Here is a 13,542-nt window from a genome sequence, read left to right on the forward strand (position 1 = left end):
AAACTGGGGGGGTGGGGGTGGGACTGGGGGGTGGGAGGGGTGGTGAAGTAGGGAGGATCCAGATTCATGACAATTTGGAATGCTAGGATGAATTTACATTTGACCCAGTAGGCAAAGATCTCTTTTACCAACCAAATATTTCCTGAGCAAACTCTACATGCCAGGCACTGTGAGATACAAATAAAATAATCTTTAAGAAGCTAATAATCTGGTGGGAATGACAGACAAGTAAACTGATGATTAATCATCTGATAAGTACTCTGTTGGTAGCTCAATGGATTTAAGAGGTGAGAATGATCATTCATTAAAGTTTTTTTTTCTGTTGCATAATAAGGATAAATCACACATAACTTCTATTTTTCAGGCCAGAAAGACTGAATGGTTCTGCCAAAGATTAAACAGAAAGAATGGAAAGAGCGTCTTTTTTGGAGGGGTGGGGGGGGCGGGAGCAGACAGAATGATGAGTTTTCTTGTCAATTTAAGGTGACCACTGATATCTAAAACTCAGAACTAAGCCCTCTGGGAAAAATAAACAAATAAACTTAAAAAAATCCTACGTTTCCCATTCTACCAGTTTTCCACTCCAACTGGGAGATTTTGGTGCCAGTGACTGAAAATAGGCAAAACAGGAAAAGGAATCAATTGCTCTTGATATCAACGCAGCTCTATCTTTTTATTCACTTGTTTTGTGGATGTATCAAATTCAGGATCAATCTCTGATTTTGTGATCTTGTCCTATCACTACAACTCTGGTGCCTTATGTCCAACAGGCCCTTTCTATTATTTGTGTGAATGAGGTTGATCACCTAGGCCTGCTGACAATTTTAGTCTAGTCTAGCCCAAAACTGCCCTTTTTTCCATCGCTACCCATACAATCTTGGATTATGTTCCTATTACCTTAAAGCTAGATTCCAAATTTCTACCTCTTTAAATACTTATACAAAGCTTATTTAATAAGCAGCAAAAATATCCATCAGTATATTTACTGTATATCCCTCTTCTATTATTGTACCACTATGAAAAGAACAATTACTTGGGAGTCAAGAGCTATAGTTTAGTGGCCATGCTAATAACTAGATGAGTTACCTTGGTCAAATCCTTTCATTGCTCAGGGGCTTCCTGCTTCCTTCTCTATAAAATGAGAGGCTAGAACCAGATGCTTTTCTTTCTATTATGGTTACCTTGTGAGATAGTTTCCTTATATGCAACACTGATGAGACCTTGTTTAGTTCAAAACGAACAGTAAGATTCACTCACTAAAGAATTCGTTCCTTCTGTCTGAGATAGAACTGTGTAATAGTTCTAATCTGGTTTCTTTTGTTTGTTTGTTTGTTTGTTGCGGTACGCGGGCCTCTCACTGTTGTGGCCTCTCCCGTTGCGGAGCACAGGCTCCGGATGCACAGGCTCAGCGGCCATGGCTCACGGGTCCAGCTGCTCCGCAGCGTGTGGGATCTTCCCGGACCGGGGCATGAACCCATGTCCCCTGCATCGGCAGGCAGGCTCTCAACCACGGTGCCACCAGGGAAGCCCTAATCTGGTTTCTTTTATGTATATAAAGACCTAGTGACAAATATAAATCATCCTACAATCAGGAATTTTGATTAGGATATTAGTGGTTCAGAAGAAGGCATGTTTTACATTGGTTAAACTCTAAACCCCTGAAATAGAATTTGTTAATACTGACTCATGTTGGCAAAGCAACTACATTCCGCTGAAATAATTTTTATTACATACTAGTTATTACATTTTAAATTCTACTTGACTTGAACATGAGAGTGAATAAGAAGAAATGCTGTTTATGTTTCTAGAATTATGTATTAAGAAAATGCTTTAAGCAATAGTTTACAAAACCTTTTAGGCCCACAGACTACTTTATTAGGACAAAAGTCCCCAAAAACTCAACCTAACACTTTTGACTTCTTTTTGACCCCATTTGTTATATTAATAGAAACTTTAAAATGGAAAGAGACTTCTGGTTAAACATGGATGTTTTACTTTCTACTTTCTTCTAAAACCCTATTGAAATTACAATAATGGAAAAATTATGCATAAACTCACAAGGACAAAAAAGAGAAGCAGTAGCAGAAGGTGACTAAGTGGTAACTCACACAGCAGATCAGAGAAAGCTAAAATCTAAGCTGAAAGAAAGGAGGTCAATGAGAAATAAGCAAATTCTTGCCATAGAACCCCTTCTAATCAGCTTTTTGGTACCTCACTTTTTTTTTCTTTAAAAAAAAATTTATTTTATTGAAGTATAGTTGATTTACAATGTTGTGTTAATTTCTGATGTACAGCAAAGTGATTCACTTATATATATACATATACATATATATATATATGGATATAGGTACCTCACTCTTAAATGAGGAAAAGATAGCAAAGAATTCCCAGGAATTTAAGGAAAGACTCTAAACATGAAAAATAGCTATCAAAATAAGTAGAAAAATATAGACCTTATATAGATCCTGATTCAAACAAATTACAAAAAGAAAAATGAATTATAACAATAGGGACAACTGGAAACTTGAGCACTGATCAGATATCTGTATATTAATTTTTCAGGTATAATCATAGAATTATATTATTTCAAGAGTCTTTATCTTTTAGAGATACATACTAAACTATGTATGGAAGAAATTATACAATGTCTGGGATTTGCTTCAAAATATCAAAAGGGGAAGGGAGAGAACACAGATAAAAAAAAGATTGATTACGAGTTGATAAATGTTGAAGGAAAAAGAGGAGTATATAGGGCTTCTCTATATTTTCTGTTTCTTTCTGTAGATGTTTGACACTTTCTATAATAAAAAGTTTTAAAAAATGGAATATTCCGAGAACAAGGAGAATCTTGGAAATTAAAAATAATGGTAGAAACAAGAATAGAAGGGTTGGAAGGCAGATGATAAAATTTCCTAGGAAACGGGAAAAAAAGGACAAAAATGGAAAATAGGATGGAAAAAAAATAAAAATTAAGCAACGACCCAGGAGGTTCAAAATATCCAAAGAGTAGCAGTTATAAAATGGAGAAGAAATGACAAAATACTTTCCCAGAACTGAAGAAATGAGTTTCTAGATTGAAAGAGACCACCCCATATCTGGTATGATGAATTTAAAAAATCCACACTAAAGAAATACCATTATACAAATTTCAGAACACCAGGGATAAAGAGTAGCTTGATTCTAAAGACTTCTAAGGAGGAAAAGCAGCTTATACACAAAGGACTGGGAACCATAACGGTAATAAATTTCATAATTGCAACACAGGAAACTGGAAGACAATGGAAACAATGCCTTCAAATATCTGAGGGAAAATTATTTCTGATCTAGAATTTTACATCCAGTCAAATTATAAATTAAGTGAGGGGAAGAATAAAGGCATTTTCAGACATGTAGTTACAAAAAATTTACCATCCATTCAGCCCTTCTAAAGTAGCTACTAGAAGATGTGTTTCACCAAAACTAGAAACTAAACTGAGAAAAAGGTAGGTACAGAATTTAGGAAAAGAGATTTAATACAGCAAAGATGTGAAGGATATGTGACTTCAGTACAGGAACAATTTGTATAAAGCATTATGAAAACATTACTAGGAAGACATGAAAAGGGAAACTGTGTGTAAGAGAACTAAATCCTAATCTTCCATGGTAGGAAGTCAAAAGATTATGTCTCCAAATGAAACCAATCAAAGAATTACAATATAAGAATATTGAATGTGGAGGTAAAAGGCAGAAGCAGCAGCTAAAGAGATGGAAGTCATTGTCTCTGGGGGTCAAGAACTGGGATAGGGAGAAGGGTAGGAAAAGCACTGCTATTTTATAAGGCTCTATACACATTATTACTTTGATAAAAATAAAAATAAAATTTAAGAACACACCAGCAGTCTATAATTCCAATACGTCAAGTAGCTTCACTCTTCTATGGTCTCTTATATCGCTAACATCTATATAATTTTACATACTTGTGGTAGCCAAATTCGTTATAATGTCCACTTACAAATTTTTATTACATTCATTTTTGTGATTATATTTGAAATATTTCATTTAAATAATATTCTATTAAGTGGTATACCATACTTTTCTAAACATTCAATATTTATAAGATTTCTAAATTCTCGATATTGTAAATAATGTTGCAATGAAAATTTTCAAGTACACAAAATCCTTTTTTGAGATTATTTGCTTAGGTTACTTTAGCAGCAATAATGGCTCGTTGTACTTATTGCAAAACCCCTTTCTAACTTATGTTGCCATTATATGAAATAACTCATTATTTTATATGCAGTTATCAGAAAACTGGGACATTTCCCCAAATGTTATTTATTTTATCCCCTTGCATAAAATGTATTCTAAAACCCTTTAGGTGGAGGTTGTAAAGTTATTTTTTAGGAACTCCTAACTCAATCATTCCTTTTACATTTATTAGTTGGAATTCCATTGTAAGAAAGAGGTTTCCCTTGTTCTCCATTAATTTATGGATTAACTCATGGATTCTTTATTCAGTGGGTTGTAATCGATCACTGTCATTAATTATTGCAATGTTTAAACTGTCCTAGATTTGGCCAGTAGGAGCCTTTTAATAAATTCCTTATATATTAATATTTTGTAATATTTGAGGCAAATAATTTCCAGATTTCCTATTTATACTATTTTTCATTGTATAAAAGGTCAAAATTTTTTGTACTGTCAATTTGTTTGTAATTTGTGCTTTGCTCAATATCTCTTCACAAGTTTCCTAGGATGTGTTAAGTTGTAAAATTCAGTTAGATTGTTTATTATGGTATATGGTTTAAGAGAAGACTCTAGTTTTTTTGCAACTTGTTCATGAGTATTTCAAACAAAATTTAAAAAATCAGTATTCAATTTCCCATTGTTCTGGACACCTGCTTTGTCATACAGCACAGCACTTAATATTTTTGTAATAAATACATGAAACTTTAATATATAATACTTTTGTACTGTTTTGTTCCACTGGTTTATATGCCTGTATTATTTTCCCCCAAAACACAATGAATTATTACTGCTTTTAATAAGCCTTAAACCTAATAAAACTTCTTCCTTTCGCATTCTTCTTTTTTAGAATACTCTTTGAGGCGTATGTTTTCAAGTGAAATTTTCAATATTTCCAGGAAAATGCAACAGGAATCTTGAGGATATGGAGCTAACTGGATGACTAGAGGAATACGAAGAGTCTTAACAGCCTTCTCTAAAAGGAACTGGGCATGTATTTCCTTTCCCAGTATCTTTTAGGTTTCTCAGAGTTCATAGTTTCCTTTACATATACTATGCACAATACAAATCCTGTTATATACATGAAAAAAACTACTTTTGTTGCTTTTGTAAATGAACTCTCTTAAATAAGTTCCATCTATGCAGCTTTATAACATGGAATTCATGAGTATAAACTTATAAAAGTAGTGATGTAGAGTAGGGCACTGAGGATATAATTTAATTTCCTGGCCCTAGCAAGAATCAAGTAAGTAGTATGCCAGGGGGTGGAGACTGGATAGGAAAGAAAATACATTCAGGAAGGGAGCAAGAGAACAGAAGCAAAGGATGGTGTTTATAGAGGAAGGTGAAATTTCTTGAAACGATGATAATATCCAGTGCGAGTTACTAATTGGGAAAAATAACATCAGAAATAATAAGTGATCATCACAGATATTCCTTCCATAATATTTTAAAACCTTTAGAAAATACAGGTACGTTGAAGAGGAAAAAAAAGACATGTCAGGAATCAACACACAAAATAATTAGAGGTTATGTGGTAAAATAACTGATACTACTTTAAAAAAGGAAGATCTAAGTATTTAAAAATCTATGTACAATTTTTTCTAAGTGACTGTTTACCTATAAGAGCCAAATCTGACATTAGATTTTTCAAAATCAGAGGCTTAGAATAAAAACTTATTTGGAGACCAGAAGTCAATATGATAAAGTCCTTAGAATAAAAGCTATTTTGCATCATAAATCAGTAAGTTTTCAAAACATTAAAATAATAATATGAACTGGAAGATGCATCAAACCTAGTTTTAAAATTCTAAACTTCTACTTGCCTAAAGCCCAAGAAGAATTTATAATACTTCTTTTAAAGCATGGCAACTCCCATTCTCACTAGTCATATGATTCCTAGCCTCGTAGGAAAAATCCACTAAAAGAAAGTCTAAATTTAAAGACAGTAACGGGAACAGATTCTGAATTTAAGTAACTGGCCTAGGAGTCACATGAGACCTATTCAGATTTTTCAGTTTGTTCATACTACGCGAACACTACAAATAGCAGTAGCACTCACCTTTCAATGTGGCCTTCTTCAATACTTTCATGGCATAAAGCTGTCTAGCATCAGAGCCTGAGATTTTTTTGACTAAGAAAACCTGTATTTAAGTAAGAGAAAATAAGTCTTACAAAGTATCATAAACTATACTGTTGCTAAAATAAGACCCCCTACTGTAATACAGCTTGTTATTAGAAAGATTCTGATACATTAACTATTTTCCTTAAAATATTACCAATTATAAATACAGTGAGTTGTAAACACTGGTTATAACTTTGTGTGTCAATTTAAGTAAATACATTTTTTGTTGCTGTTTACCAATTCCCAAAGACCATGTAACATGTAAGACAGAAACAAAAATCTTTAAACCATGAAGCAATTAGAGAAAAGTCTAACATGTTTAAAGTATAACACAGGTGGTGATTGCTCTGCTTCTAACAAAACAAAAATTCTGATTCCATAAAAATTGTTATACAGAAGTTCCCCTTGACCACAATTTTCTGTTGATTCAATTCTGTTGACGAATAGTCTTCTTTATGTATGAAAACTCCACAATTTCCCATTGCTGGGCAGAACAATTTATTTTTATTTTTTAATTGAAGTATATAGATGATTTACAATGCTGTGTTAGTTTCTGGTGTACAGCAAAGTGGTTCAGTTATATATATAAATATATATATATTCTTTTTCATTATGGTTTATTACAGGATACTGAATATAGTTCCCTATACAGTAGGACCTTGTTGTTTATCTATTTTATATACAGCAGTTTGTATCTGCTAATCCCAAACTCCTAATCTATCCCTCCTTCATCCTCTTTCCCCTTTCGTAACCACAAGTCTGTTCTCCATATCTGAGTCTGTTTCTGTTTCGTAGATATGTTGATTTGTGTCATATTTTAGATTCCACATACAAGTGATATCATAAGGTATTTGTCTTTCTGACTTCACTCAGTGTGACAATCTCTAGGTCCATCCATGTTGCTGCAAATGGCATTATTTTATTCTTTTTTATGGCTGAGTAGTATTCCATTGTATATATGCACCATACCTTCTTTATCCATTCATCTCTTAATGGACATTTCGGTTGCTTCCATGTCTTGGCTATTGTAAATAGTGTTATGAACACTGGGGTGCATGCATCTTTTTGAATTAGAGTTTTCTCCAGATATATGCCCAGGAGTGAGATTGCTGGATCATATGGCAACTCTATTTTTAGTTTTTTAAGGAACCTCCATACTGTTTTCCATAGTGGCTACACCAAATTACATTCCCACCAATAGTGTAGGAGGGTTCCCTTTTCTCCACACCCTCTCCAGCATCTGTTATTTGTAGGCTATTTAATGATGGTCATTCTGACTGGTGAGAGGTGATACCTCATTGTAGTTTTGATTTGGGCAAAGCAATTTAAAACACTTATACTGAAGAAATTTACTCACAACTATTTAATGTAAATTAAGTCAGAACCCTGCCTCCTCATCTTTTAAAAATCAAATATACACATATACCTAAATATTAAGAATACAATTCCCAGGGGAATTCCCTGGCGGTCCAGTGGTGGGACGCTACTGCACTTCCACTGCAGGAGGGGTGCGGGTTCGATCCCTGGTTGGGGAACTAAGACCCTGCAGGCAGTGCGGTGTGGCAAAACAAACAAACAAACAAACAAAAAACCAAGCAATCCCCAGGTATGTTACTGAGTATCTTGATTTTCCAAATATTTTTGGCTATTTTCAAAATATAGTGTGGGATTTATGCAAAATGAATAAAGTCTGCTCTAAATAACTCACGGTCATGCTATAACTTGTCTAATACAATACAAAACTATCAATAAATCCCCTCTACTCATTTTGACCATTAGTTTCATGATCTCTTCCAGCAAACCTTTACACAGACTTGCTAAATGGACCTGAATTTCAACTTTTTTTCTCCTACCCATTCTTTCCTAGCAGTGCTACTGAGCTGCCACAGATGGTAAGAAGAGACTCAATTACAATCAAGAATTAACTCTAGGGTCAGCTCTCTATTACCTGCATTAGCACACTAGGCTATTCGCACAAAATAAAAAAATGATTCATTCAACTGATTCTAGGGCAAGGCAGAGTTCCTCACTTCGAGAAACTGTGCCAAAGACAATGGTCAGTGACCTCAAGTCCAGTGAAAACTGCCACAATGTGCACAGAAACCCTGATGCAGGGTGTGTTTCTCTCCCCAAATTACACCCATTGTCCCCCTTCACCGTGGCCCATAGTGAAACTTCCTTTTAGCCAGTTAGCAGTGAGCCAACCTAGGGAGCGAAAAGTGTATTCTCAATCAGGGTTGTTCCTAAGATGGAATGATGTTTAAAAATTAAAGGCAATCAGAGATTATGAATATTTTTGAACTGAAATAAATTCTAACTAGGTGGGGATAATTAGGATTTATCTGATATTTATTATTCATTCTTAAGATTCCCTAATCAAGCTTCTTCGTACTATTCTACAAGAAAAATTCTCCTCATGGGTTCAAACTTTCTTCGCCCTACTTTGAAAGTACCCTCTTGATACTTTTCAGCACATCTTAGTTTTTGCAAAGGACCTTCACAAGCATTTATAATGCACCATCATGATAATTTTGGGAGGCAGTCCTACTAAGCAATGCCTATTTTATAGCTAGGGCTTTGAGGTGTCACAGTGGAGGTACTGGGATAAGAATCGGGCCAGCCACCCAGTTCTGTGCTTCTGCTCAGGGCACTCAATCTGTTGCCTCTGGCTGGTCACCAGTCAAGCGCAGCAGGAGCAGCAGCAGTCCCAGATGCCATCAGATCTTCCCCCACCAGCATTTCTGACTTTTTGAATCCCTCATGAAGCTATTCTAGGCTGTGACAGGTCATCCCTGTTTCCTTGGCTGAGACTGGCTTTTGAGGATGAGTAAGAAAGGAGACGCCCTATTTTTAATGTTTGCTATTTATAGTAAGGTATTTAAGTTACTTTTAAAGAAATAAAGGGAGAAGCATGCTAACTCCTGGAAACTTCAATATTATGTTCCCTGAAAATATAATGTGTAGAAATAAATCCAACTATTTTGGTTTATCCATAATAAATTGCATGATAATACAATCTCATAGCAGATATTATGTGCTTGGCCTTATATCATTTAATTCTTACTACTACCCTATGAGGGCAGGACTATTATTTACTCATTACTTCTTTCCAGAACATATATTAGGTACCATGCTACTGGTTCCATACTGAGACATGGTTCAAGGCATTCATGGCCCCTGCACTCATGGAACATATAGTCTAGTGGGGGAGACAGCCAATAAACAAATAATTACACAAACAAAAAACTGCAGTTGTGGTTAGTGCTGTGAAGATGAGGTATGTAATGTTCTGAGAGGGTAAAAATAGACGAATACGACCTAGGTCAGGATGGCTGGGAAGACTTCTTTGAGATCCTAAGCTTGAGAGGAGCCAACCAGAGGAGGAAGGGATGGGGGTGGAGCAGTGTTTTTCAGGCAGAGGGAACAGCATGTGCAAAAGGCTTCTGCTTATGGATTAAAAAAGAAGGCCAATGTGGCCAGAACACAGGCAGTGAAAAGTATATAAAGTGATGTTGATGAAGTAGCTAGGGGGCAGACTGAGGGGCTCCTCAGCCATCTTAAGAATTTGTCTTTCTCCTAAAAGCAAAGGGAGGCCTCTAAAGGGTTAAGTGGATGGAGTATAAGACTAGCTCTTGTTGGCTGTCATGTATTGATAAACAATGGCTTGAGGCAAAAATAAATTTGGGAAGCCCAAGGTAGGAGCCTCCTTCAATAGGCCAGGGAGAAATGGTGGTGGCACAGACTGGAGAAGTGGCAGGGAGAAGGAGAGAACAGGCATGATTTGAGAAATCTTCACTAAATCAGCAGAACTTGTGAACGGATCAGATTGGTGGGGGTCGGGGGAGAGGGAAGGGCGGGGACTAGGAGGATATGTCAAGAATGCCTCTCAAGTTTCTGGCTTGCTTAACCAGAAGTCATTCATAGTGATAGAGAAAAATGAAATAGAGGTTTGGGGGTTAGGGGAAAATCATGAGTTTGGTCTTAGATATGTTGAGTTTAAACTGACTTTGGGGCATGCAAAGAGAAAAAAATAAGTAGCTGTGCATACAGTTCAGAGCTTAGAGTCACAATCTAGATTGGAGATATAAATCTGTTACATCAGCTGTATGTGGGTTTTATTAAGATAGTGGGCATAAAGAAATTAATTAGTAGGGAGTATAGAGTGAGAAGGGAGCCTAGAATGGAACCTTGAGAACTTCAGTACCTAATGACTGCCTAGAAGAGGAAAATGGGGCTCCAAGAGGTTAAGTAACTTGCTCAAGTGCACACAGCAAGTAAGTAGAAAAAACAAAACAAAACTAGAATCCACGTCTGGCTGACCTAGAGCTCAAACTTGCAACCATTATCTTCTTTTGGCTACTTAATCTATATCTGGATTAAAAATATCACTTTGGGCTTGAAAGAGGTTAACAGCTGTAACAGATTACCTATATTAGCCAAGAATTGCTAAATAGTCCCGTTAAAATACACAAGAGAGCAAAACGGGTGTTGTTTTGAAGCTTGCAAAGCATATCTTCAAATGCTTCCTCACAGAGAGGTGGCAAGGAAGCACTGCACTGTGAAAGCTGAATGCAATCTCAGAACGTTCCTCTTGCTGAGAAATGGACTAGATAGATCAAGTAGTAGTGATTATAATGCTGTACTTCTCAAAATGGAGTACAGGAAGCGCTCCTGAGGTATGCAGCAGGGGGACAAGGAATACTTGAAAAATGATAAAGATGTTGCAATTTTAGTTGGTGGATTTGGGAAATAGTTGAGAAATATTTTTGGATATTAAAAACAGACACAGAGGGGCTTCCCTGGTGGCGCAGTAGTTGAGAATCTGTCTGCCAATGCAGGGGACATGGGTTCGAGCCCTGGTCTGGGAGGATCCCACATGCTAGGGAGCAACTGGGCCCGTGAGCCACAACTACTGAGCCTGTGCGTCTGGAGCCTGTGCTCCGCAACAAGAGAGGCTGCGACAGTGAGAGGCCCGCGCACCATGATGAAGAGTGGCCCCTGCTCGCCACAACTAGAGAAAGTCCTCGCACAGAAACGAAGACCCAACACAGCCATAAATAAATTAATTAATTAATTAAAAAACAAAAACAAAAACCAGACACAGATATCATTGAATAGAATGCAGCCTGTGAGTTCATTTTAAAGACAAGCTATAAGTCCCCCAAATTTCGTATGTGTAGTGGTAACCCCCCACCCTATTTCCTTGGGAGTACCTATTTGCTTTCTGTTGGTATTAGGGGTACTCTGGAGGAAAGATTGAGATGCACTGTTATAATGTATTGTAAGATCACTTTCCGATTCTACATGAAGACTCAAAAAGAGGCCAGTGTGTCATGGGAACATTTTGTGATTTTTTTAATCATTCAAGAAGTGCAATTAGAAAGGTCATATAGTCTTGAAGATAAAATGAATATGAAGTGAACACTGCCAAGTTATGAAAGTTCCCATTGTACTTCTGAATGACTTTATTCACTTTGTCACACTTATTGATAATGAGAATTGTAAAAACACAGAAAATACTGCATTGTAGGGAGATCAGTAGTATTTCATAAAATATTTCTGTTCCCCATTTGTATGAAATATACATGAATTCCAAAAAGCAACTTTTTAAAAAGCACATATTCATGACTTACCTTTCCAAATGATCCCTGCCCTAGTACTTTTAAAAGTTCAAATTGGGAAGGATCTGCCTTTTCATGTCCTTCCTTTACATGATGTGTGATTGCAATTTCTTTGATACTGCCTTCTTCCTGTTGATGCAAATATAAGGGGATAAAACAGAGTTAGAGCTACTTCCTCTGGCTATAAATCAAGCAATGTAAATTTATTGTATCATATTAGAAATCCTCAAATTAACATACACAAACCACCTTTACTGACTCACCAAGTAAAAAGAGAACACATGCCAAGCAAATATACTTTCAAGTTAAATGTCAGAGGAAGAATAATACCAGCCAACCACATAGGCCAGTTTAACCTCTACATAACATTAGTTCTGAATATTTTCAAGTCTTCACTCTTCCTATTGGAGATAATCAGAAGGATTAGTTTCATGGGGTGAGGGCAGAGTGTGTAAAGAAGGCTGAAAACAGATCAGAGTAATCTGCTGTGCTCTGATATGTGATTGTATTACGTAAAACCAACACTATACACAACAAAACCTGATTATTGGGGAGAGGGGTTGAAAAATATTCCGGGGTCAACGTGGAGATTTCTACCCTCAGCAAGGCTGTTTGAATTAGCCTGCTGAAGTTTACTGTGTTTGAAATACCTAAGTTACTTTCTGTTTCTAGGACTACCTGAGATCTGAGATGGGAGAAAGGGATAACTCTAAAACACAAAATCAAGAAAGATTTAACATTTGGATGGAGGATTAGACAGAAAAAAAATGTTCAGCATAATGGAACAGTAGAAGGTCTTAGAGTTAAGAGAAGGATACTTAAAGAAGGTGGATGCTTTACTATACCTGAGAGAAGGTGTCAGAAGAGAAAGGTTGAAAATACATGTAAGTATACATAGAATTTCAATTACTTAATTACCCTGAGATCAGCAGATTAAGTACACCTTATTTATTCAATAATCAAGACATGTACTTTATCAGGCCAAAACTACAATAAAACAAAACCCAACAAAACAAGAAACATAAGCCTGTCAAAGACTATCTTTTCTTTTTTTTGCCTATAATGTTTTTTCTAGTGCATACGTACTATTAGTAGAATCTAAATGTGTTATACAAACATAAATAATTCATTATTTTTATTACCATTTATTCCATATAAATGCTCGAACTCTAGTAACATTCTCTGAGACACTCACAGAAGGCTGGCGATATAAGGAATTACAAAGATTTCTCAAAAAGATATACCAAGGATATCCTAATGTGGTAGCTTTTGAAAATGAGTAGTAAAAGGAAAAAAAGCTCCTATAAGAGGACAAAAAAGAAATCCAGGCCCACCAATTTACTCTGTAAGACAGAAGCTGTAGTTTGTAGAATGTTCTACTACTAAGGCAGCTTAATCATTTTGGACTTTCTTGGAACTTTGGCAACAATAATAATACAATCCCCTAATATGGTTTAGTCTTTTATTTTGTAATTCCATATGTATTATCTCATTTAATTCTCACAACGATCCTGTGCAATAGGCATTAGGGTAGAATCAAACATTAGCTGACTCCTTCCTAGGCACCCCTTC

At 35.9% G+C, this 13,542-nt stretch overlaps 1 protein-coding gene across 3 annotated transcripts in view; it reads right to left on the reverse strand.

Moving 5' to 3' along the window:
- RPS6KA3 (ribosomal protein S6 kinase A3) overlaps positions 1-13,542 on the reverse strand; it is a gene marked incomplete at both ends in the record, with an annotated part of 108,565 nt that overhangs the window by 41,618 nt on the left and 53,405 nt on the right. For all 3 annotated transcript variants that reach the window (XM_079728256.1, XM_079728255.1, XM_079728254.1), the window contains 2 exons: positions 6,287-6,368; positions 11,983-12,099. In XM_079728256.1, coding sequence (XP_079584382.1) covers positions 6,287-6,368; positions 11,983-12,099 — 199 coding nt within the window. The remainder of the gene's footprint in view (positions 1-6,286; positions 6,369-11,982; positions 12,100-13,542) is intronic.

Source organism: Hyperoodon ampullatus (genome assembly GCF_949752795.1).
Source record: "Hyperoodon ampullatus genome assembly, chromosome: X".
In the NCBI taxonomy this organism is placed as follows: domain Eukaryota; kingdom Metazoa; phylum Chordata; class Mammalia; order Artiodactyla; family Ziphiidae; genus Hyperoodon; species Hyperoodon ampullatus.